We start from the raw sequence: 24,998 nt of genomic DNA on the forward strand, positions 1-24,998 counted from the left end.
GTTTCAGTTACACAATACAATGTCCTCAGTTACAGTCACCGTGTTGTATATTAGATCCCCAGATCCTATTCATCTTATAGCTGAAAGTTTGTATCCTTTTATCTCCCCATTTCACTTGCTCCCTGAACCTTTGACAACTACTTCCCTGCTGTTTCCTTGAGTACTTTTTTTTTTTTTATAAGATTCCACATACAAGCAATACCATGCAGTGATTGTCTTTCTCTAATTTATTACACTTAGCATAACGCCTTCAGGGGCCACCTGTGTTGTCAAAAATGGCAGTTTTTCCTTCTTTCTTGTGGTTGAATATCCCATTGTGTATATCTCCCATTTGCATTATCTGTCCATCTGTTTGTTTGAGAGCCAGAAATGATGGGGGAGGGCAAAAGGTGAGGGGGAAAGAATATTAAGCAGGCTCCACACCAGTTCAGAGCCCAAATTCAGGCCTCAGTCTCAGAACTGTGAGATCAAGACCTGAGTCAAAATCTAGAGTCTCTATGCTTAACCAACTGAGCCACCCACGTGCTCTGGTATCCATTCATCTGGTAATAGACACTTAGCTTGTTTCCATATTTTGGTTTTTAGTGAATAATACAGCAGTAAATGTGGGACTGCACATATCTCTTCAGTATCCTCTTTTCTTTCATTTCCTTTGGGTATATGCCCAGAGGTGGGGTTGCTGGATCATGTGGTAGTCTTTTTTTTTTTTTTTTTTAATGTTTCTTTCTGAGAGACAGAGTACAAGAGGGGGAGGGTCAGAGAGAGAGGAGTATACAGAATCTAAAGCAGGCTCTAGGCTATCAGCATAGAGCCCTGGGGGGGCTCAAACTCACGAACCGTGAGATCATGACCTGAGCTGAAGTCAGTTGCTTACACAACTGAGCCACCCAGGCACCCTGGTAGTCTATTTTTTGAGGAACCACCATACTGTTTTCCATAGTGGCTGCACCAACTAATGTTCCCACCAAGAATACACGAGTGTTCTTTTTTCTCCACGTTCTTTCCAGCACTTGTTATATCTTGTGTTTTTATGGCATTCATTGTGATAGGTGTGAGGTGATATGTCATTGCGGTTTTGATGTGTATTTCCTTGATGATGAGTGATGTTGAGCTCCTTTTCATGTACCTGTTGATCATTTGTATGTCTTCTTCAGCTCTTCTGCCTATTTTTTAATTGGATTGGGTATTTTTTGCTGTTGAGTTGTGTCAATTCTTTGTATATATCAGATATATGGTTTTTTAAGTAGGCTCTATCCCCAATATGGGGTTGAACTCAACGACACCAAGATCAAGAGTTGATGCCAGGTACCCTTCAGATAGATATATGTTTTGCATGTATTTTATTCATTTCCTTAGGTTGTCTTTTCGTTTTGTTGATAATTTCCTTTGTTATGCAGAAGCTTCTTGGTTTGATGTAGTCCCACTTGTTTATTGTTGCTCTTGGTGTCAAATCCAGAAAATCATCACAAAGGCTGATGTCAAGGAGCTTATCCTGTATTTTTTTCTCTAGGAGCTTTATGGGCTCCAATCTTAAATTTAAGTCTTCAGTTCATTTTAAATTGAAATTTATGTAAGGGGTTCATTTTTATTCTTTTACATGTGGCTGTCCAGTTTTCCCAGCATCATTTTGTTGATTAGTTCTAACAGTTTTTTGGTGGTGGTCTGTGACAGTTTTGCTTCTTCCTTTCTGATTTGGATGCCTTTTATTTCTTTATCTTGCCTAATTGCTGTGGCTAGGATTTCCACCACTGTGTGGAATAAAAGTGTTGAGAATGGGCATCCTTGTCTTGTTCCTGATCTTAGAAGAAATGCTTTCAGCTTTTCTCATTGAGTATGATGTCATTTGTGGGCCTGTCATATATGGCATTTATTTTGTTGAGGTATGTTCTCTCTTTAGTAGTTTGTTGAGAGTTTTTATCATAAGTGGATGTTGGATGTTGTCAAATAGTTTTTCTGCATTACTGAGATGGTGATATAATTTTTAGCCTTGATTTTGTTAATGTGGTGTAGTGTGTTGATTGATTTGTTGAACTATCCTTGCATGGCTAGAATAAATACCATTTGGTGATGGTGAAAGTTCAGTTTGATTTACTAATGTTTTGTTAAGGATCTTTGCACCTGTGTTCATCAGGAATATGGGCCAGTAATTTTCTTCTCCATAGTATCTTTGTCTGGCTTTGGCATCAGGGTAATGCTGGCCTCATAAAATGAGTTTGGAAGTGTTCCCTCAACCTCCTCTTCTCCTTTTTAGAAGAGTTTGAGAAGGTACATATTCCTCTTTAAGTGTTTGATAGAATTCAGTTGTGACTTACTAACATCTTTTTGATTAGGCTCCTAAAAGTGTTATTAACATCAGTGGAATTTTCATCAAGTATATTTGTTCTTTGAATTTTTTTTTTTTAACATTTATTTATTTAGAGAGAGAGAGCAAGCAGGGGAGGGACAGAGAGAGAGGGAGACACAGAATCCGAAGCAGGCTCCAGGCTCTAAGCTATCAGCACAGAGCCTGACGTGGGGCTCAAACTCACAAACTGAGATCATGAAGTCGGATGCTTAACTGACTGAGCCACTCAAGTGCCCCTGTTCTTTGTAGAGCACTTTGAAAACTCAAAATCTTCACTCACCTTTTGTGCTCCAGCAGATAGCATAAAGGGGAAAGTTAAAAAACATGGGGCACCTGGGTGGCTTAGTCGGTTAAGCGTCCGACTTTTGCTTAGGTCATGATCTCGCGGTTCATGGGTTCGAGCCCCACATCGGGCTCTGTGCTGACTGCCAGCTCAGAGTCTGGAGCCTGTTTCAGTCTGTGACTCCCTCTCTCTCTGACCCTCCCCTGCTCACACTGTCTCTCTCTCTCTCTCTCTCTCTCTCCTAGAAATTAAAAAAAAAAAAAACTTAAAAAAACAAAAAACAAAACCCTCTTGAACAGTTAACACCAAAATCACAATTTTTAATAGAGAAATTTGAGTACAAATGTGACCTAGCTATAACTAGTTGCCAGTTCTAACTTTTGTTGTTTTACTTGAATATTCTCTTGGACAGCATGAAATTAGCTTTGTTGCCTATAGTCAGCTGGCTTCTGTCCCATGAAAAATACATTGAAGAAAATGTGTATTTTAATATCCAGAAACCTACAGATTTCATCTGTGTAGAGAGGTAGAAGAGGGTCACACACACAAAAGTAATATGTGGGGCTATTGAAGAAATTTGAAATTGGAGCCTAGCTTCTCATTGTTTTCTAACTGTAGGCAAACAATAGTGGGCCCATATCTGCCTACTGTTGAATTTTGGGGACAGCCTCATTAGCCCAGTCTCACTTTGAATTGAGTAAAAATGGCAGTGTGCTATTGTTCGGATCCTTCCACAAAGAAGTTGTGTTAGTATAGGAAAAGCATTCCTATAGGGAGTACATCGGAGCAGTTAGAAGATTCTTTTTGGCCATTGCTGTCCTTGTTTACCTTGTTTTCTTACCAGTTCTTAGATTCCATCAATACTTTCCTTTCCTTGTGTTAGGTCAAGGCTTTGTCATTGAGTCTCCCAAATTGAGGAGAAAAACATTATTTTGTGTTGGTTCTTTTCTGTTAAGCACTATCTTAGGGGGTTTGTTTCATTTTGGTGAACTTGAGTGTCTTGTGGATACTGAAGGTAAAAGATACATTTTTTTTTTAAAAAATGGTCTCTGCTCTTAAGGTCAATGTGTTATAAAGATAATTGTGTAAACATCACCTTTCATTGAGGTAAAGGTAGAAGTAGTTATGGGGTTATGAAGGAAGGAATGGCTCATTTCAGATGGAGTGTTTGAGCTGAGTCTTCAAGGGTAAATGTTTTATAATCGGATAATAATAAGGTATTTTGATATGAATGGCTAATAGCATTTATCAGAGTGTTTAGAGGCACCGAGCTAACTATTTTTCATACTTTTGATCCTCAAAATAGCTCTCTTAGTATAGATACTGCCCTTAACTCCATCAGATCAAGAACAATGAGGCTTTGAGAAGTTAAGAAAATTTCCCTGGAGGACAGAGTAGAAAATGACCAAGCTAGGGTTGGACCCCAGATTTTTTGACTCTAGAGAGGCTTCAGGAAGAGGCTATTTTTTCCTGGTTTTAAGGTATGGTAAGGACAACATGGGGGGAAATATCCGAGGCAAAGGGAACAGCTTTTGTAAAGACATGAAGGTAAAAGTAGTGAAGTTAGTAGTTACGTGTGCCTATGGTAGAATTTTAACGAACATTTAGAATCACTGGGATTAGATGTCAAAATGCAGATTCTTTGGCCTCTTCTTCAGACTTACTGGATTAATATCTGGAGGTGAGAAGCACAAAAATCTGTATGTTTTTCACCGAAGCTCCCAAATGATTCTTTCATACCGTAAAGTTTGGGAGCTGCTGGTGCAGTTGGTTGATGTTGGAGAGAGGGCAGAGATGAGCCCGGAGAGGGAGGCAGGGGTAGGAGGTTGTTGCTTCATCATCATGGACTTTTAAGCTTTGTATACAATTTGCTTTTTCCACTTCTCATGAGGAGTGCTTTTGTTTTTGATTATCTGATTCTAAGGTCAACCAGCTTTTGACAGACAAAGGACGCTGGTGTGTAGTGTCATTTTATTATAATGCTAGCTGTAAAATTGGAGTTTCTCAAAGTCAAAGCCTTGCAGTACTCCAGGAGCTACACTAGAGCCACAGCATTGTGTAATTTTATTGCTGGATTTCTTAGTTTTTTTTTCATACACTAATGAAGATGATATATATTGACAGACTCCAAGATGGGGATTTCAGATCCGTTTTCTGGAACTAAGGTTTTGAAAATCTCCTCTAGAAATTTCCTCATAAAATTTTACTGTGTGACTTAGTGTTGAACGTTTTACCACTTTATATTGGTAGGTTAGTATGCATGTTCAGCAGTTTCGTGTGACTTTTAATGGATAAGAAAAACAAGTATCGTCAGTTTGATTCTTTATAAGGATTTCTATTTAACATTTATATACTTTGAAATTTACAAATTGATATTTGCTTTGTGGCAGTTTTATTATTTTGTAATTTTAAAATATTAACTGTCTCTGTATTGGAGTATTGTGGCCTTAGTCCATAAGGAGTGTGGTTACTATTTGTATGCTGACACAAACGACCACATCATTTGTTATGGGTAACCAGTAGTTACTTGGATCTACAATGTGAACGATTGTAAGAGGGAGGTATGAGGTATTATAGACATTTCTAAAGCTTCTGAGAAACCTCACAGTGGTCAATTTCTCTGACAGTTAACAATTAGGGAATTTTTTAAATTATTAAGAGTGGCATTTAAATGGCAATTTCTGCTATTGATTTGTTATACTCATACCTGACTTTTTAAAGAACTGTATTTTGGATTTTTTAAGTTTGCAACTTTAATTGTTGAAACCAGTCTAAAATTTTTGAATATTTTTGATAACTTTTAAACATAATTATATAATTTCTAATGTATTATTTTCCTAAATCCTGTGATGTCATTGCCTAAGTGAATTCTCTAACTTGAGTCTGTCGATCAGTTTGTTACTGCAGTAATTTTTCACCTTTTTGTCTTTACCATGTTAAACATAGTGAATAGATACCTAGTTTTTATGAAACTCCTTAAAAGTTGATGAGAATTCATGTTTCACAGTCCTTAATGTATGTAACGTCCTTGTCATGGCTGCTTGTTTTAGAATGTATACACTGTGTGTCTGGAAATCCAGGGTAGAGTACAGCAGATAGGTTTGCGGATGACTGTCCAGCTCATGGTATCTCTTCCCTCTCTGGCATTGGCTCCCAATACTGTGTCCCTGCTGCAGCAGTAACCCAGTGAACACTGAGTCACAGCGTCTGATATTGCCATGGCCAATTGGATCATCTGTCCTGGGAGTTTAAAATTTAGATCCCAGACACAGAAATTTAGCGTGGTTGGAGTGAATCATGGTATTGATTGTGCTCTAGCAGAAAAGTCCTCAGGTTCCCTTTTCTCAGGTCTCCGAGCTGCCTTGGTTCCTACCCTGAGTCTTTAGTCACTTCCACTTACATTCTGGGAATATTGTTCTGTTGTTCTTTTCTCTGAAGATAGCCAGAGATGGTTTCTGTTGTTTACAGTGGAAATAAATTGAGTCATACACACAAATGTACTGTTAGAATTCTGTCATGGGTATGTCATGACATGGAAAGCATTTCAAAAGCCTCATATTTTTCCCTTTTGCCTCCTGCTTTAGTGGTCTCTTCTGGTGCCTGTATGTCTCGCCTTCAGTAAGCTCATTAATTTTTTTTTTTTAACTCTGTCATCACCAACTAGTTGCAAATACCTGTTGTCTGCATACCTTTTAAAGCCCAGTCTCCTATAGCTCATTTCCTGTAGGCTTTCAAAGTGTCATGCAGACCTTCATGACACTATATATTACTTTATGTTATGATATATTTGGCTGGCTCGTTAGAAAGCAGCTTCTTGGATCAGGCACTGAGACATGTTCATCCTTGACTCCTAGCACCTTTGCACGTAGTTAATTATTCCTCACTTTAAATTATAGTCGGGCCCTTGAACAACCTGGGTTTAAAATGTGTGTGGAACCACTGTGTGTGTGTGTGTGTGTGTGTGTGTGTGTGTGTGTTTTAATTTTTTTTAATGTTTATTTACTTTTGAGAGAGAGACAGAGACAGACGCATGAGCGAGGAAGGGGCAGAGATAAAGGGAGACACAGAATCTCAAGCAGGCTTCAGGCTCTGAGCTGTCAGCACAGAGCCCAGTGTGGGGTCGAACTCATGGACCACAAGATCATGACCTAAGCTGAAGTCGGATGCTTAACCACCTGAGCCATCCAGGTGCCCCTATATGTGTTGTGTTGTGTTTGTTTTTTAATAAATACAGTTGCTTAAATGTTATTTTCTCTCTTACGATTTTCTTTAGTTAGACTTCACGCCTAGTGCAGAGCCCACTGCTTGGTTTGAACTCAAGACTCTGAGATCAAGACCCAAGGTGACTGAGATCAAGAGTCAGATACTTAACTGACTGAGCCACCCAGGCGCCCCCTTAGATTTTCTTTAACAGCACTTTTCTCTAGCTTACTTTATTGTAAGAAATAGTATAAAAAATATACAACATACTTAATACGTGTTAATTGACAGTATGTTATTAGTAAGGCTTCCAGTCAGCAGTAGGCTAAATTAGTACTTAATTTTGGGGAAGTCAGTAGTTACACACAATTTTCAGCTGTGTGGGGGGTCAGCGCTGCTTATGTTGCCCTCCCATGTTGTTCCAGGAACAGATGTATTCCCATTTGGTGTATCTGTACCAGAATCCATTCTGTGCTCTGACGATACCTCAGTGAGGAAAACAGGTCAAACATGCCTGCCTTCCTAGGTCTTAAATTCTAAATTGTATTTTCATAGTTAAAGACCATTAAGATAGTTTTTCAAGTAAACTTTTAGCAGTGTGTGGGGTATTGTACTGCAGTACAAGAGTCTGTGCTACTTTTCCTGTCCTTATATCACGTTTAATAAATAAACACCAGTTTTCGTGGGATAATAGGGTGTATGGCCGAGAAGGAATCCAGTGTTGTGCTGCTTGCCCGGTGCTAAAGACAAATGCCTATAGGAAATTTGAAAAGTTTATTATTTTAGAAAGTTTCCTGAACATGTTTTATTTGAATAAATATGTTTAGCGATTACTGTTTCTTTGGAAAGCTGTGCTGTCAAGGTGGTACTAAAATATGGACAGAAAAAAAGAACCGTAAACTTTGGCTTCAAAGCTTGTTGTATAATGTTTTGTAGTTGTACAAAGCATACTTTAAATGATCTGGAGGCAGGTTAAAGAATGGGTTTTATAGAGTCTTTTTCATGCCATTTATCTTGTCCCTGAATTATTTCATAGCATGCTGGCGGGCATAAACCTTATTAAAAATTCTTTCCTCCTTGAAAACTAATCTGTCATAATTTCAGGTAATGTCAATCACATAAAGAGAAATATCTGGCTCAGAACATTTTTAATGGGGAAAAGTCACAGAAATACTTTGACTTTTTAAACCAGAATATTAATCACCATGTTATTGAAAGTTCAAATACTAAATGGGAAAAGATTCCCCTGCTCCCAGTTACTAGTATTTTGGTATATATGTAATTTTATATATTGTTCTCTGCATTTGAAAAAAACGTAGCTCTAATATATGTATATCAAGTTCATACTCTTTGTTCTCAGATTATTTCACTTAACGTTATGTTACTATAGTTAGATCACGTTTTCCTTAAAACTTAAACTTTTGTACCAGAATTACTAGGTATGTGACCCAGACTGCTCCAAGCCTCAGTTTTGTTATTGTGAAAAGTATGGTTGTGCTGAGTGAATGAGAGAGCTGCCTCGTAGTTGGGCTCTTGGTGCTTAGGTGCTTAGTCGGTGTGAACTGTCTCTCTCCTTGTTTGTTTAGATTCTCCTAGGAGAATGAGCCCTGCATATCATTTGGCCCTTTGAAGTTTCATAGTTCTTTTTCTTACAATAATTTTAACTTTATATAGCCCGAGAATGTTTCTTTTAAAAAGAACTTGGGTACATATTTACTTGTATTTCTGTGAAAAATATATTCTTTAAAGTGGGGTGTTTCTATATAGGTATGGAACAAGAATTTTTTTTTTGAAGTGTGCATATTTCTATATTTTTAAAAACGTTGAAAAGTTTTAACATTTCACTACTAAACATTTTGTTTTGCACTTTCCTAATTTTTTCACTCTTGATTTTTTAGAATGAACCTAGTGATCGAGAGGATGGCCTCAACAAAAGACATCATGTGACAGATTCTGAGAATGACGAGCCCTCAAATCTTAATGCCAGTGACTCGGAAAGTGAGGAGCTTCAAAGGCAAAAGGACAGTGACTCAGAATCTGAAGAGCATGCAGAGCCTCCTGCTAGTGACTCTGAAAATGAGGACACGAATCAGCATGGGAGCGACTCAGAGAGTGAAGAGACCAGGAAGTTACCTGCCAGTGACTCTGAAAATGAGGAACTTCTTAACGGGCATGCAAGTGATTCAGAAAATGAAGACGTTAGAAAGCACCCTGCCAGTGATTCCGAGATGGAAGAGCTCCCCAAAAGTCCTGCTAGCGACTCTGAAACAGAGGACGCTCTAAAACCGCCAGTCAGTGACTCTGAGAGTGAGGAGCCCCCACAGCACCAAGCCAGTGATTCCGAAAACGAGGAGCTTCCCAAGCCAAGAATTAGTGATTCCGAAAGTGAGGAGCTTCCCAAGCCTCGGGTCAGTGACTCGGAAAGTGAAGAGCCTCAGAGGACTCAGGCCAGCGACTCTGAGAATGAGGAGCTGCCCAAACCTCGTATCAGTGACTCGGAAAGTGAGGACCCACCAAGGCACCAAGCTAGTGACTCTGAAAACGAGGAGCTGCCCAAACCCCGTATCAGTGACTCAGAAAGCGAGGGACCCCCACGGCACCAGGCCAGCGACTCTGAAAATGAGGAGCTTCCCAAACCTCGGATTAGTGACTCAGAAAGTGAAGACCCCCCAAGGAACCAGGCTAGTGATTCAGAAAATGAGGAGCTTCCCAAGCCCCGAGTCAGCGACTCTGAGAGTGAGGAGCCTCAGAAGGGAGCTGCCAGTGATTCCGAAACGGAGGAGGCCTCCAGGCATAAACAGAAGCCAGAGTCGGATGAGGACAGCGAAGGGGAGAATAAGGGAGAGGATACAGAGGTGCAGAATGACTCCTTTCATTCAGAGAGCCATATAGACAGAAAAAGGATCCAGAGTTCTGACAGCGAGGAGGAAGAACCCAAGAGGCCGAAAATTGACAGTGATGAAGATGAAGAAAAATTGGGGGAGGAGGAGAAAGTAGCAAAGCGAAAAGCTGCTGTGCTTTCTGATAGTGAAGATGAAGAGAAAGCATGTAAGGAATTATTTACAACTGTTTATGCATAGTTTTAATTACTGTCTGAGCTTATACTGTGAAGCAGAAGCACTGTATATTTCTGAAATGTTAGATTGATATCATCTCATTCAACTTGATATTCTAAAATAACACTAGGACACTAGTTTTGCTTGGTTTTCAGTGGCCGATCTTAGTATTAAATTAGCTTTGAGTTGTTTTAGGAGTATTGGTTAATAACAGTTTTACTGGTTCAAAATAGTAAACTAATGACAGTTTCAATGGGAATATGAAAGACCGTTTTCTGTGGGGAAGAGTACTATTTCAGAGAAATCTGTTAATGTGAAAACCTAGCTGTATCCAATTAATCCACTAGATCCCATCTAGATAGTGACTGAGCTCCCATGGGCACCAGTCAGATACTTGCCAAATACAAGAAGTTTGTGAGGGACTATATTTAGAGACTCCATGTCTTTTTCTAGTCTTTGCTAGCTGGGCCCTTATTTTCATAGATAGTAGTTTTTACTTAATTACTTTTTTAAAAATGTTTATTTTTGAGAGAGCATGAGCAGGGGAGGGGCAGAGAGAGAGGGAGAGAGAGAATCCAAAGCAGGATCCACACTGTCAGTGCAGAACCTGACATGGGGCTCAATCTCACAAACTGAAATCATGACCTGAACCGAAATCAAGAGTTGGACCGTAACTTACTGAGCCATCCAGGCGCCTCTTGATTACTTTTTTATGAAACTTACTTTTGGGTGGGGAAAAGACATTTCCTTATAACCTGGCAGTTATAGGAGAAGGAAAAAGAGCATAACACATGTGGTAGCCAGTTTACTGGGGGAGATAAATTCCAAACTGGGGGTGCCTGGGTGGCTCAGCCCGCTAAGCGTCTGACTTTGGCTCAGATCATGATCTCATGGTTTGTGGGTTCGAGCCCCGCGTCGGGGTGTGTGCTGACTGCTAGCTCAGAGCCTGGAGCCTATTTCAGATTCTGTATCTCCCTCTCACTCTGACCTTCCCCTCCTCATGCTCTCTCTCTCAGAAATAAATAAAACATTAAAAAAAAAACAAAACTATTAAAAAAAAAAAAAAAGAAATTCCACACTGACCAGTGATGATCAGGAAGTATGGAGCTTCCACAAAAGAATATCTAAACCTGTCCAGTTCTGCCAACGCTCAGCAAAATAGAAGGGATATGCAGAATTATATCATTCTAGTCTTGTTTCTCTATTCCCCCAAAGGAAAGGTGGCTGTTGATGCCCACTTTTATGTTGACAATTTCATTCTACATCTTCTGGCCACTTTTTCCTAAATGATAACAGATAATCATGAGATGACTATGAATCTTTTTGTATTGTCTTTTTTAATAATGTGTTTAATTTCTACACCCAGCATGGTCCTACAGCTCATAACTCTGGGGTCAAGAGTCTCATGCTGCTCCGACTGAGCCAGCCAGGTGCCCCTAGTTACTTTTCTTCTTAATTATTATTTGTTTGTTAGGAGCCCTTTGATTTTTGGCTGAGTGTTGCCATTTTAAAGCACTTGTTATTAGTAATACCATGACCGTGACAAATAAGATTAATGATACTTTGTTTGGACTTTTTTCTGACAGCAGCAAAGAAGAGTCGGGTTGTCTCTGATGCAGATGACTCTGACAGTGATGTTATGTCAGACAAATCCGGCAAAAGAGAGAAGCCTCTAGCCTCTGACAGTGAAGAGGAAGTAGGAAAAGAAGAATTGTCTGATAAGAAAAATGAAGAGAAGGATCTGTTTGGGAGTGATAGTGAGTCGGGGAATGAAGAAGAGTAAGTGACAGCATAACGTGAGTCTTCAAAGGTTCATATGAGGTGGTAGAGAGGGGTTTGTCTTTTAAGGTTTTTAAACTTGTATTAAAATTTTGTGTTGGGAGGTAGTACAGTATATCCTGCCTGATCACTGACTTTGGGGGAGCCAGGAGTTCAGTTCCCCAACTATTGCTGTGTGCTGTAACATGGATGAATCTCAGAGTACCAAGTGAAAGAAAAAGAGGGCATGTCTGATTCCACTTATGTGAAGTTCAAGAGCAGGCAAAATTAGTCTGTGATAATGGAAATCAGAATGGTGGTTGACTTTAGGATGTTCGTGTAGGGGATGGACTAGAAAGGGCCACAAATGAACTTTCTGGGGAGATCAGATTGTTTTGTTATATGAATGTGTACTTTTCTGAAAATCCACTGAAATGGACACTTAAGATTTCCACATTTTATGATACATAAATTGTACCTTGTTAGAAAAGATTTTGTGGTTCCTGTATAAATGAGAAGAAGAAAGAAAATGATTTCCTTCTCTTCTAGAAATCTTATTGCAGACATATTTGGAGAGTCTGGTGATGAAGAGGAAGAAGAATTTACAGTAAGTATAAAATGGAGATTTCTTCGACTGTGCTATTTTTATTTCTGTGACATTGGTTCCCAAATAGATAATTCCAATAAGTAGAATTAAACAGGTATGTAAAGGCACCTGGGTGGCTCTGTCGGTTGAGGATCTGACTTCAGCTCAGGTCATGATCTTGAGGTTTGTGAGTTAGATCTTCGCGTCAGGCTCATTGCTGTCAGCCTGTCAGTGCAGAGCCCATTTCAGATCCCCTGTGCCCCTCTCTACCCCTCCCCTGCCTGCTCTTTCTCAAAAATAAATAAATGTTAAAAACAAACAAGTATGTATTCAGTAGAAAAATCCAGAGGAAAGGATTCAGAAAGTGGAATAAAAGTGTGTACAAAGGCATAGAAGGACGGTAACAGGCAAAATTGGATTAATTGGGAGGAATATGTTAAGAGATGATGGAAGGTACATTGTAATGCTGAAGAGAAGGATTCCCAGTACTTAATGGAAGTTGTGATTCTACCAGTGGCAGGCTAGGTAATTTGGACCAACCCTTCTGTGAAGGAAACTAGGCAGAATGTTTAAAAATCTCCTCAGCAGAGGAACAAGGTAGCAAAGAATTACTAAACCAAAAGCTAGCAACAGACAGACTCCTAAACAGGTAAGCTCAGACTGGGTGTCACATGAAAGAGATGCATCACTGGGTTCTACTCCTGAAGCCAAGATACACTGTATGTTAACTAACTTGAGAATAAAAAAATAACAAAAAATAATTTAAAAAATGAACAGTTAAAAAGAGGTAAACTTAGCATTTAAAATGCTTTTTCTGGAATGTTTGCCTGTTCAGGCCTGGAAGGTGGTCATCTTTTAAAAAGAATTTTTTTTAATGTTTATTCATTTTTGAGAGACAGAGAGAGGGTGGGAGAGGCAGAAAGAGAAGGAGACACAGTATCTGAAGCAGGCTCCAGGCTCTGAGCTAGCTGTCAGCACAGAGCCCAATGTGGGGCTTGAACTCATGAACCTCAAGATCATGATTTGAGCCGAAGTCGGCGTTTAACCAACTGAGCCATCCAGGCGCCCTGAGGTTGGTCATATTTTTGACAGTCGCAGGGCTCAAGAAACAATATTTGGAGGTCAGGGCCTGCTAAGATTAGGAGACCCTTGAAAACCTCATGCTCTGAATTGGGACTTCTCGGGTTAAGGGTGAAATGGAAGTAATACAGTCTTTGCTCAGATTTTGGCCAGCTTTAAGTCTTCTAGCAATCTAAGGAACCTTATTCTCAGAGATTTGATCACACTGTTTCTTATCTCTTGCCTAATGCTCTCAGACGCCTGACATATGTAAATAAATCCCTTCAGGACAAAGGTAGCATCATCACAGGCCTCAGATTATTTCTGTAGTTTATTAGATACACAGTGTGGTACCTAATTGTCAATAATGTTACAAAGAAACAATGGTGACATTAGACAATACAAATAGACCTAGAGGTTCTAGATAATAGGAATTTTAGATGTTCCTTAAAAAAAAGAAAAAAACTCTTCAGGGAGTTAAAAGGTAAGAAATTTTGTCAGCAAACAGTGAGAACTGAGTAGAAATTCTGAAACTATAAAATTATAGTAACTGAAATTAATTCTTTGGATAAGTTTAACAATAGCTTAGACTTAATTCGAAAAGAAAATGAGTGAACTGGATGCATGATAGGTTAGAAGGAGCTATTTAGAATGAAGAATTGAGATATGTAAATGAATAAAATGTAAATTATACATGAGAAGGTTTAACATAGGTTGAATCTCAGGAGAGGAAAAGAATTTATATAGCAGAAGCAGTAAAGAAATGATGTGTAAAGCTAGAAGTTGTCAAATTATGAGCAGGATAAATGCAACAATACAATGAAATCTACACCTAAATAGTCATAGTAAAATTGCAAGAAACCAAAGAAGATAGGAAAATATCAAAAGTAGCCAAAGAAAATATTACATTCAGAGAGGCAAAGATTAGACTATAACAGGTGACTTCTTAATATAAACTGTAGAATCCAATAATTTCAAACTTAGTGTTCTGTTATAGTCAGCAAAATTATTTGTCCGGAATGAAGATTCCCTCCTAATTCATCTTACCAGTATACCAACTGAAGGAGATACTAAGGGGAGAAAATCTCAGGTGGAAGGTCAGGGATTCAGGGAATATGTGGGTAAATCTAAAATAAGTATTGATGTTACAAAAAAAAAAAAAGTCCTGTTTGGTGTGGTTTAAAATAATGTAAAATTAAAAACCTGTGACAGCAGTAACAAGTTGGGAATGGACATGGTCTTTGCAGATGTGTAAAAGAACATTAGTAGACTTTGCAGTGTGAACTCGGAAGCGACCACTGAGAAGACTAATAGAATGCATAGCCTCCAACCTAAGGGAGAAAAGATGGAATAATAAAAGCTAATCCAAAAGAAGGCAAGAGGCAAAAAAAAAAAGAGGTATAGAACGAGACATTTGGAAAGTAGTATATAGTAAAGGTTGCAGATTTAAGCTTTGATAATATCTCCCATTACATTAAGTTGAAATGTGTCAAATGTTCCAATTAAAGCATAGAGATGGTCAGACTGGATTTTAAAAAATAACTATATACTCATTTCAAGATTCATCTGAAACAAGATAAAAGTTGAAAATAAAAGGATGGAAAAAGATACTCTGAACACTAATGAAAAGAAAACTGGCATAGTATATGGATATCAGATAGAGAATTTGAGGTAGAAAAACATATGAGATAAAGAGGGCCACTTTATAATGATGAAAAGGTTTTAAAATTGTATATATATAGTACCAAGGTTGAAATGTATATACAGAACAAAAGTTGACAACTGCAAAGAGAAGTACACAAATCTGTTTTATGAGTAGACTATAGAATCTATAAAGAAAAGACTGACCATAAAAATAAAATATTATGCCTGGAAAACATTATGGTAAGTTTTCAATCTAGATATTGGCACATATTTATGTTTGATAACCTGTAGTAGTGAGAAGCTAGGGAAACGGGTGTACTTATGCTTTGCTGGAAGGAGAGTTAATTAGTATAACCTCTGTGGAAAGTTTGGTATTTCACAAAATTTCAAATACATATACCTAAATGTCAGTAGCAGGACATATAAACAAATTATGATTGCAGTTATAGGGTGAAATAGTGTAAATCCTTAAGAATGAGGATACTTTATGCCAATATGAATTTCAGGTCTCCAGATTCTATTGTTAAATGTGGAAAGTGCAGAACAGTATACTGTACCCAGTGTGTAGAGTGTGCTGCCATTTGTATAATAAAAGGGGATAATAAATACATATGTATAGAAATAGGTGTATAAATGTAGACTTAGGCTATTTCTGGAAGGAGACATAAGAAAACTAGTAGCACTACCGTCTAGCGTGAGAGGGAGCTTTTTCGCCATGTGCTATTTGATACGTATTTAGTTTTTGTTCTTTGTGGATGTGTTACTTTAAAAAGGCAAAAAATTTGGGAGCAATTATACAGAAGAAAATCTGTAAGAAGGTTTTGATAACCCTGGCAAATTTACCCTACCTTTAGGGTTTTAACCAAGAAGATTTGGAAGAAGAAAAAAGTGAAACCCAGGTAAAAGAAGCAGAAGATTCAGATTCTGATGATAACATAAAGAGAGGAAAACAGTAAGTTTTTTTTTTGTTTTTAATTTGTGAAAGAGAACTTAAAACATGAAGATTAGAGCCTATCAAACTTTGTTTTTTCTTATTTTGGTTCCTTATTAAAGTGTAGGAAAGAATTTATCCCATTTTTCTTTTTACTTCTCTATATACAGTGCTATGTGAAAATCTATTTACTCTTGTTATTATTTTCATTTGCCCTGCACTCAGTTGTCTTAGTTTGTGGGGTTATATGGTGTCACCTTCCCCAAGTAAGCTCTTGAGTTACTAATAAACCTAATAATTAGAATACTTTTTTTTTTTTTTTGAGAGAAGCTGACTTTGAGGTCCTAGGGTCAATAAGGTAAAGTTTTAACTACAAAATATTACTCGATTGAATTTCACATACTTCTGTTGAGATGGTTGGAATCTGTGTTCAGAAAAGTCTGGTATCTTGAAAGGTGCCAAATTAGAAGTACTTGCACTTTAGAAGAAAGTAGCATTTCATAGAGTTAGAATTAAGAAAATTGGTGGTTATAAACTACGACAAAAGAAAATACGTATTTAATAGGGAATTTGTATTTCACTTGATTTTGTGTTGCTGCTTAGTATGGACTTTCTGTCGGATTTTGAGATGATGTTGCAGCGGAAGAAGAGCATGAGCGGCAAGCGCAGACGGAACCGTGATGGCGGCACTTTTATCAGTGACGCTGACGACGTCGTGAGTGCCATGATTGTCAAGATGAATGAAGCTGCTGAGGTGAGATGGATCACTGCAGGCTTCCTCTTTTCTTTCCTCACTGGGTCTGTTGTGTGGTCTTTTAAGGGAGGGGAAGGGGAAAGTAGCTGGAGAGAACATAGCTGAAATAAGACTGAACATGGGTGTTTAGTTGTTGAAATGTATATGATAGAGGGAGTATATTGTTTTGTTTTCCATGTTGGTACAATTTGAAATTTTCTGTAATTAAAATAGGAAAAAGCACCCAAGTAAACACTGAAACTGTTCTTTAAGAACAGTAACATTGTTCCCCTAAATTTGTAATTGTTGAAGCTATTTATTCTAATAGTTTTGTAGGTTTGATTAACATAGACAGATACAGAATTTGACGTTCCACAAAAAAGTGTGTTATCCTTTCTTGTAGGAAAACATTGTTACTTGGCGAAATCGCTGCTTTAAAGTTTACGGGGCACCTGGGTGGCTCATTCACGTAAACCATCCAACTCTTGATGTCAGCTCAGGTCTTGATCTCAGGGTCATGAGTTAAAGCGCTGCCTTGGGCTCTGTGCTAGGCGTGAAGCCCATAAATACTGCTTTTTGAAAAATATTTTTCTTTCTTGGTAGGAAGACAGACAATTGAACAATCAAAAAAAGCCAGCACTGAAAAAATTAACATTATTGCCTACTGTGGTCATGCACCTTAAGAAGTAAGTATTGTGTTGGAGCGCCTGGGTGGCTTAGTTGGTTGGGCGCCTGACTTTCGCTTAGGTCATGATCTTGCGGTTCGTGGTTTCGAGCCCCGTGTCGCTCTGTACTGACTGCCAGCTCGGAGCCTGGAGCCGATTTCAGAGTCTGTATCTCCCTCTCTCTCTGACCCTCCCCTGCTCACGCTGTCTCTCTCTCTCTCTCCTAGAAATAAGTAAAATAAAAAAAAAAAAGTATTGTGTGTCCTTGAAAATTTTTTTTCCTTTTAATGGAATAATACTCAAACTATATGGAAGAATGACTGCCTTCCATCCATTCACAGAAAAATAGTAATGAATAGAATTTCCTAAATCATGTTACTTCCTCTCAGATCTTTAACCCTTGCTCCCTGATACAAACAGAACAAGTGGCAAACTGATAATGAAGGAAGAAGAGCATGTAAACTACCATGTTCTTTATAGACCGTCTTACCTTGAGTCTGGTGAAGTTGCATCTACTTTCCCAGTGTAATGGAGAGCAGAGCAGATTCTGAGGGACTACTTGAAGCATATATTGTAGAGTCTTTTATGACCAGTTATTATCATGAAGTATGTCACTGGTCCTTCTGGAATAAGGACATTTTTTTTGATAGATCCTTGATATGAGGCTCTTTCATTGGTGTACTCATATTCCTGACTAACTTTGATTTCTCCTTGATCCTAACCATAGCCAGCAACATAGGCTAGAACTTTCCACTAGAAAATTGCTACCTTAATTCCAAGAGGCAGTTCTCTGTTGCAGATTTCATATATGTAATATTGTCATAATATGTCAATAGAATAATTGATTTTGTACATAAAATGGAATTTAAATATATCTTTGGAATTTTTTTTTTCTGCTAGGAGAATAATATTTTCCTTGGTGTCCTGCAAAGAATTGCATAATTCTGGGTTCTCTATTACCTAACCGGTTCAAGAATCTCTAAACATTATTTTTTTGTAGTTGTAGTAATTGGAGCTCATTATTCTTACTGTCTGATTCATATCAGCATTAACCTATTTTGTGTATTACACTAAAAATGTGTAATTCACATTTTTAGTAAATGATCTTTGCCTGTCAAATCTGTTTTTAAAGTAGAAACTAAGTTTCATCTTGCTTTTGAAACAATATGAAATAACATATGTGAGTAACTTTTAGTTTGTGGAAATTTCACTAAATATATAGGAAAATACAGTGGAACCAAGATACATAGACTTGACTTTTTTTTTTTTTTTTAATTACTGCAGGCAAGACCTTAAAGAAACATTTATTGACAGTGGTGTGATGTCTGCCATCAAAGAATGGCTCTCCCCTCTACCAGATAGGAGTTTGCCAGCACTAAAGATTCGAGAGGAGCTATTGAAGATTCTACAAGAGGTTAGATGCAGATAATCTGACTGTATGCTCCTCTGATTATCTGATGTGGTTTGTATAATCACAACTTTGTGTCTTACCATGTACTTGTACATTCCCTCTGCCATCGTCTGCCAGAACAGGGCGCTCATGTTATATAAGTTTAGTAGGAACATACCAAATAAGATGAGCATGACAATAAAAAGGGAGGTCTTACAAAATTTCATATAACTATAGAATTGAAAGAAAAGGATCTTGGAGTTGCTATTGTGTATCTGAGAGGAATCGTACAATAGTGGACATGTTCTAGGGAGGCACTTGAAGTAGAAAAGGCACCAACTTCAGTCAGATAAAGTTGCATGTGAGTCTTGAGCTGGGCTGCCTTTATGTGGCTGTGACACCTTGGGCAGGCTACTTAACTTCTGAAGGAATTCCCAAGGAACTTCCTATGTGCTAGGTGTTCATACATGTGTTGGTTGATTTATTCCTCACAACAAACCTGCAAGGTAGGTGTATTCTACAGATGAGGAAATTAAGACTCAGAGAAGTTAAATGACTTGTCCAAGGTCACATAACTAGCAGATGGCTATGCTTGGGTTCATACTGATTCAGAGGTGTGTATCGACTCTTGTGTTAAACTGCTAACCTCTGAGTATGGTTAGTTTACATTTTCTCACATTGTTAAGTTTTACTCTGACTTGGTGTAATACTGAACTCTCAACTCATGATGTGAACACAGAGTATCTTTGTGTTCAATGTCTACAGACCCTGAAGATGGATTTTTTGTTACTCTGTTGTGAAGGAACCAGGCCTTGGAGGTCCTCTAGAGTAGATTGGCAGGACTCCCAACTTCTCAGTGATTAATGTGTGTGTGTGTGTTTATGTTCCCCAGCTACCTAGTGTGAGCCAGGAGACCCTGAAGCATAGTGGGATTGGACGAGCAGTGATGTATCTCTATAAACACCCCAAGGAATCAAGGTCCAACAAGGATATGGCAGGGAAATTAATCAGTATGTACATTTTGCTTTTTGTTTGTTGTGTTTGTGTATATCAGAAAGACATGTATATATAATTCTTTTTTATCAAGATTCATTTAAAATGAGTTCATAAAGTAGAATAGAAAAGGTTTTGGTTAATTTCTTGTAGGTACCAGGTTTTTTACCCTTAGACTTAAAATATTTCTCAGCATATTTAAGTATGCTGTCAGTATTAAGGATAACAAGTGAAAAGGGGTCTACTCCTGGACCAAGAGCATGTATAGAGAGGGCGTTAGCGTACAGCCCTAGAGTCAGTCATACCTGGGTTCAAATCCTTATTGCGTATCCTTAGGCAAGTGATTTAAACTCTAAGCCTTGGTTTCCTCCTCTGTAAAATAATTATGTATTCACTTAAATAAAAGTTAAATGAGAGGATATATATAAAGCATAGTGCTTAGCACATAGTAAGTCCTCAAGAAACGTTAGCCACTAGTGATATTGTTGTTAACTTTTATAATGATCTCCAAAGCCTTTTGCATGTTCTATTTATCTATTTAATGATACCAGAGAGATCCAGGAGTCTGGATGAAATTCATCTAACCTATTAACCATATCATTTATGAAATCCTTCAGTTTTAAGAATGAAAACCACGTGTGTTTTCATCATTCTCCTTAACTCTTCCTGTGCTCCCTGTTAGGAATTTTTTTAACTTCAAGGGTGTATCAAAAAAAAGTCACTTCGCCTATATGTGAATACAGTAATTATTTTTCTCTTGAACTTCTTTCTTCCTGAATCTTCTCCTGAAGATTATCAAAACTTTTTAGGGAGAAACTTATTTTGTGTTATAAATCAGAGAAATGTTACATTTTTGATCTTGTTAATAATTTTAGTGCACTATCTATTATATGATAAACTTCTGATGCTTTTATGAATTAGTTCTCAACTCTGATTTTGCTCTGGGCTGAGAGAAGCAGAATATTCCCAGTGTTACCCATGACACATTATAATAGCGATTCTGAATCCAATAGTGGAGTCGGTGGGTCTATGTATATAAGGATACACAGACTCCCTGCTTCCTTCTTATTTGATAACATCTATATTCTGCCTGTGAAGGTTCTTGCTTGTTTTGATAGTGTATTAAATGGAGCAGTTAGCCACATTATTTTTGAGAACAAAACCATTAGTTGGCACCTCTGGACTTTCACTGACTGAACACTGGGCATGTAGTAATTTTCTTCATGGTTACATCACTGTAGCAGCTTTCTTAGACTTCATGAAGTCTAGACTCTACACTGCAGTATTAAAATGCAGTTTTTGAAGATGTAGACCATTTGACAATTTGACTTGTTCTTGGTTAGAATAGGAAAGTAGAAGAATTTTAAGATTTTCTATTTTCCGTAGAGTAAGATTTTTAGAAATTAGGCTATGAAATGTCAACATAGCTAGTTGATAACTATCAAAGTGAGTCAGGTGTTACCTTCTGTAATCCTCTGTGGTGGTTATGAATGTTTTACACTGAATTCTGAATCAGCTGGTTATGATACTGGTATTACATGCTGAAATAATGGTATCTTTAGGGAAAGAATATTCTAAATCCCTGGAATATTACATCACACTGGGTGTGATTGTTTCAGGGAATGGTAGCAGAAATGCTACTTTGTGGTCTAAACATTCTATTTTTCCATGTGACAGATGAATGGTCTCGGCCTATATTTGGTCTTACGTCAAACTACAAAGGTATGACAAGAGAAGAAAGAGAGCAGAGAGATCTAGAACAAATGCCTCAACGACGGAGAATGAACAGGTATGAGTAAGTGGAGCAAATTTCATTGCAGTAACTCCATTGTTTTGTAAATAAGATCATTAAGAATCCTGCAAGATGGTAGGATTTTGTTTTTTCTGTCACCTGGATATGTCTGTGGAGATGATACGTTTTTAGTTCAAATGTGGCACTCTACAGGGAAGGCCCACACCCCCTCCTTTTTTGGTTCATTCTGGTGGAATTTGGCGTCTGCCACAGTTTTAGAGGTTGCTTGTGCAGAAAAAACTTTCCCTTTCTCAGGCCCATTTTCAAATTCTTAGGAAAAAGTTGTTACTGGTTGATTTTGTATCAATAAACTGGATATAGTTGCATCCAGATGGCAGGGTTATAAGTGACAAAAATGGCAGTTACTGCTCACCCATGTTGAAACCTAGTATACAAATGATCGTTAAAAGAAGTACTTTCACAAGGTGAGGAGCAATTTTCCCAAATTCAGGGTAAGGGACTACCTGTGGTCTAAAATGTTGCTTTGCTGTTTTTTTCTTAGTAATAGGACTCTGACAGTCCTGGTGTGTCATGATTACTTTTTTCACAGCACTGGTGGTCAGACACCCCGAAGAGACCTGGAGAAGGTGCTGACAGGAGAAGAGAAGTAAGATTTTCTTACTGTGTGTTCTTCTTAGACTTCACAGGCAGTTTTCTGCTTGCTGCTTCGTTTTAAGAAAGATTGCAATGAGACCATGTTATGTTAACATTGGTGGGGGATGATTTTCAGTTTAGCATTTATTGACTACCCCCAAATACGGTGGCACTCTGGAGGAGAGAAGATTGAGAAATAGTTTATCCAGTAAAGATTTTGTTGCTGTTTGTTTTGTGCTAGACTCTGTTAGGCTGTGGGAATACAAAATCAAATTAAAAGTAGTCCATGCTCATAAAATGTCTGTAGAGGGATCACAGGCAAAGGGCAGAGCTTACGTGAAGATAACGGGGCTATTGTGCAAGGTCCGTTTGAGGGATGGAAAGTAGACTGAAGTGGTTGGGTAATAGTCTGGTGCCCAAGATGGTGGAAAATAAGGTTCGAAGTGTAGATGTGGGCCAGATTTTGAAGGGCTTAAATTCAAGATGAGGACTTTTTACTTCTCTTTGTGATTCCATAGAAAGTGGACAGAGACTTGAAATTGTCAGATGGGATTTGGGATGCTGGTGCTGCTGGCATCGTGGGGCGGAGAGTTGGAAGGCAGAGGAACTGAAGACAGTGAAAGAGTTAAACTCAGGTGGTATGGGGATGCAGAAGGTTAGAAGACTTATTAGCAGGGGCAGAATTGTCAAAAATTGGTGACTGTGGGTGGGGAGTTTGGCCAGAGTTGAAGACACCAACCACCATTTTACCCCAGGTAACTGAGACAGTGGTGTAACCATTTGTTCAGATGGAGAGGAAGACTAGATTTTGAGGGAGGCGGCACCCACATAGTGAGTGGGGTTGGTACAGCGAGTGTTGGCAGTGAGGCAGCACCCCCATCGCAGGGGGTGGGGGCTGAGAGGGGAGGGCCAGCATTGTTGGTTTATGGATAGGACTGATGGGACGGACACCAGCTTCAGGGGAAAGTAGTTTATGTAGGTTATGAGAAGTTTCTTGGCTAGCCACATAATTTATTTACCTACTTGAAGATTATAGAAGCTTGATGTTAAGAGTAGATTAAACAAAAAAAAGAATGGATTAAATTCTGTGCAAGGGAATAGAAACCATGTAGAATTATTTATTCTTCTCTCCCACACCAACCTATCCAGACCCACTCTCCCTTTACCACTAGGGATGGATGGTTACCTAAAGGTTGAGTGATTTAAATGCCCAGACATTTACAAATAGGCCTTACTTTAGAAGGATGCTAGTCTTAATTTAGTCTCAGATTTGTACATAAAAGTAACTGTATGTCACACCATCAGATGCTGGCAAGGATGCTGAGAAAGTAGCTCAACTGCTTCATTGCTCTGGGTAAAATGATACAGCTACTCTGGGAAAGTTTAGCAGTTTCTTATAAAGTTAAACATGTTGCACTTGTTCCCTGGGGCATTTATCCCAGAGAAATGAACACTTGTGTTTGTACAGAAACCTGTAAATGAGCATTCAGCTTTATTCATAATAGCCTAAACTGTAAACAACTCGGATGTCCTTCAGCAAGTGAACGGTCAAGCTGTGGTACATACTATAGATACCACACGGCAGTGAAAAGGAACCAAATATTTGATGGGTGTAACAATTTGGATGGGTCCTCAAGGGTGTTATGTTTAGTGAATAGAGCCAGTTTCAAAGGATTACATGGCGTATTCTGTTTATATAACATTGTTGAAATCCTACAATCACAGAAATGGGGAGCAGATTCGTGGTCACCAGGGGTTAGAGGTGGGCAGATGGGGTAGGGAGGTGGATGTGTTGTTGTACAAGGGCAACAGGACAGTCCCTTGTGGTGAATACATGAACCTGCACATGTGATAAACTTGCATAGAACTAATAAATACACAAACACAGAAATGAGTGTGAGTAAAAATGGAGGAATGTAAATAAAAACATCAATACCTAGTTGTGTTCTTTTTTATTGTTGTTGGTTTGTTTGTTTTAAGTATTTACTTATTTTGAGAGAGCACTCAAGCAGGGGAGGGACAGAGAGAGGGGGAGAGAATCCCAAACAGGCTCTGTGCCATCAGTGCAGGGCTGAGGCAGGGCTCGATCTCATGCCTGTGAGATTTGACCTGAGCCAAGATCAAGAGTCCAGCACCCAACCGACTGAGCCATCCAGGTGCCCCAGTTGTGTTCTTGTAGCATAGTTTTGCATATTGTTACCATTGGGAGAGACACTAGATCTTTCTGTATTGTTTCTTAAACTGCATGTAAATCTATAATTATGGCAACTTTTAACAACAAGAAACAAAAATTATGTATTAGTTGCATATACAAAACCATATAAACTGCCTTATGGGCATACTCCATTTTGAGGGATCATTTTGGCTATTTGATTTTTCACCTCACAAGTGAACCCATGAGGAACTCCACTAGACCATAGAATTGGAATTTAGGGCTCTGATGGGGGAAGCAACCTTGGAAAGAAGTGAGGCTTGACTATATCTGAAGCTGAGGAAAGGCTACAAGAAATGCTGAAAATGCAGAGGAAGTCTGCTTTGGGAGGGGAGCAGAATTCTTAGCGTAAGATGAGTGTTCGGAGGCCAGCTGAGAGAGCAGGAGGGCAGATTGGGTGACCCGGAGAGGCAGGGTGGGTGGTTGATACACCTGTGTAGCTGACTCAGCTGGGCCCAGCTGTGGCCAGCTACATGACCGCACACTCTTCTTCCTGTCCTCAGAGCTCTCAGACCCGGAGATCCTGGATTCTGTGCTCGTGCGAGGGTCCCCATGCCCTCAAACAAGGACTACGTTGTCCGACCTAAGTGGAATGTGGAAATGGAGTCATCCAGGGTAAGCAAGCAGGGAAATGGCGAGGTGGCTCTCAAGTGCAAGTTACTGTTTTATCTTTTCACTTTGTGGATAATGACTCTTTAATGGCTCTTGAGGTTTATCTGATCTAAAGAGAGCTGTTTTCTGGTCTCTTAGCTAGCCAG

At 38.7% G+C, this 24,998-nt stretch overlaps 1 protein-coding gene across 4 annotated transcripts in view; it reads left to right on the forward strand.

Moving 5' to 3' along the window:
* Nucleotides 1-24,998, forward strand: part of IWS1 (interacts with SUPT6H, CTD assembly factor 1) — a 38,395-nt gene that overhangs the window by 8,823 nt on the left and 4,574 nt on the right. For 2 of the 4 annotated variants that reach the window (XM_077766756.1, XM_077766754.1), the window contains exons 3-13: nucleotides 8,726-9,875; nucleotides 11,470-11,662; nucleotides 12,191-12,248; nucleotides 15,785-15,882; nucleotides 16,465-16,615; nucleotides 17,198-17,280; nucleotides 18,544-18,673; nucleotides 19,542-19,659; nucleotides 21,320-21,431; nucleotides 21,985-22,041; nucleotides 24,744-24,855. In XM_077766756.1, the coding sequence (XP_077622882.1) occupies nucleotides 8,726-9,875; nucleotides 11,470-11,662; nucleotides 12,191-12,248; nucleotides 15,785-15,882; nucleotides 16,465-16,615; nucleotides 17,198-17,280; nucleotides 18,544-18,673; nucleotides 19,542-19,659; nucleotides 21,320-21,431; nucleotides 21,985-22,041; nucleotides 24,744-24,855 (2,262 nt within the window). Of the gene's footprint in view, nucleotides 1-8,725; nucleotides 9,876-11,469; nucleotides 11,663-12,190; nucleotides 12,249-15,784; nucleotides 15,883-16,464; nucleotides 16,616-17,197; nucleotides 17,281-18,543; nucleotides 18,674-19,541; nucleotides 19,660-21,319; nucleotides 21,432-21,984; nucleotides 22,042-24,743; nucleotides 24,856-24,998 lie in introns of those variants that run through there. The other 2 variants (XM_077766755.1, XR_013335748.1) reach the window with 2 other exon arrangements.

This window comes from Crocuta crocuta, unplaced genomic scaffold (genome assembly GCF_008692635.1).
Source record: "Crocuta crocuta isolate KB4526 unplaced genomic scaffold, BGI_CrCroc_1.0 scaffold5, whole genome shotgun sequence".
Classification (NCBI taxonomy): domain Eukaryota; kingdom Metazoa; phylum Chordata; class Mammalia; order Carnivora; family Hyaenidae; genus Crocuta; species Crocuta crocuta.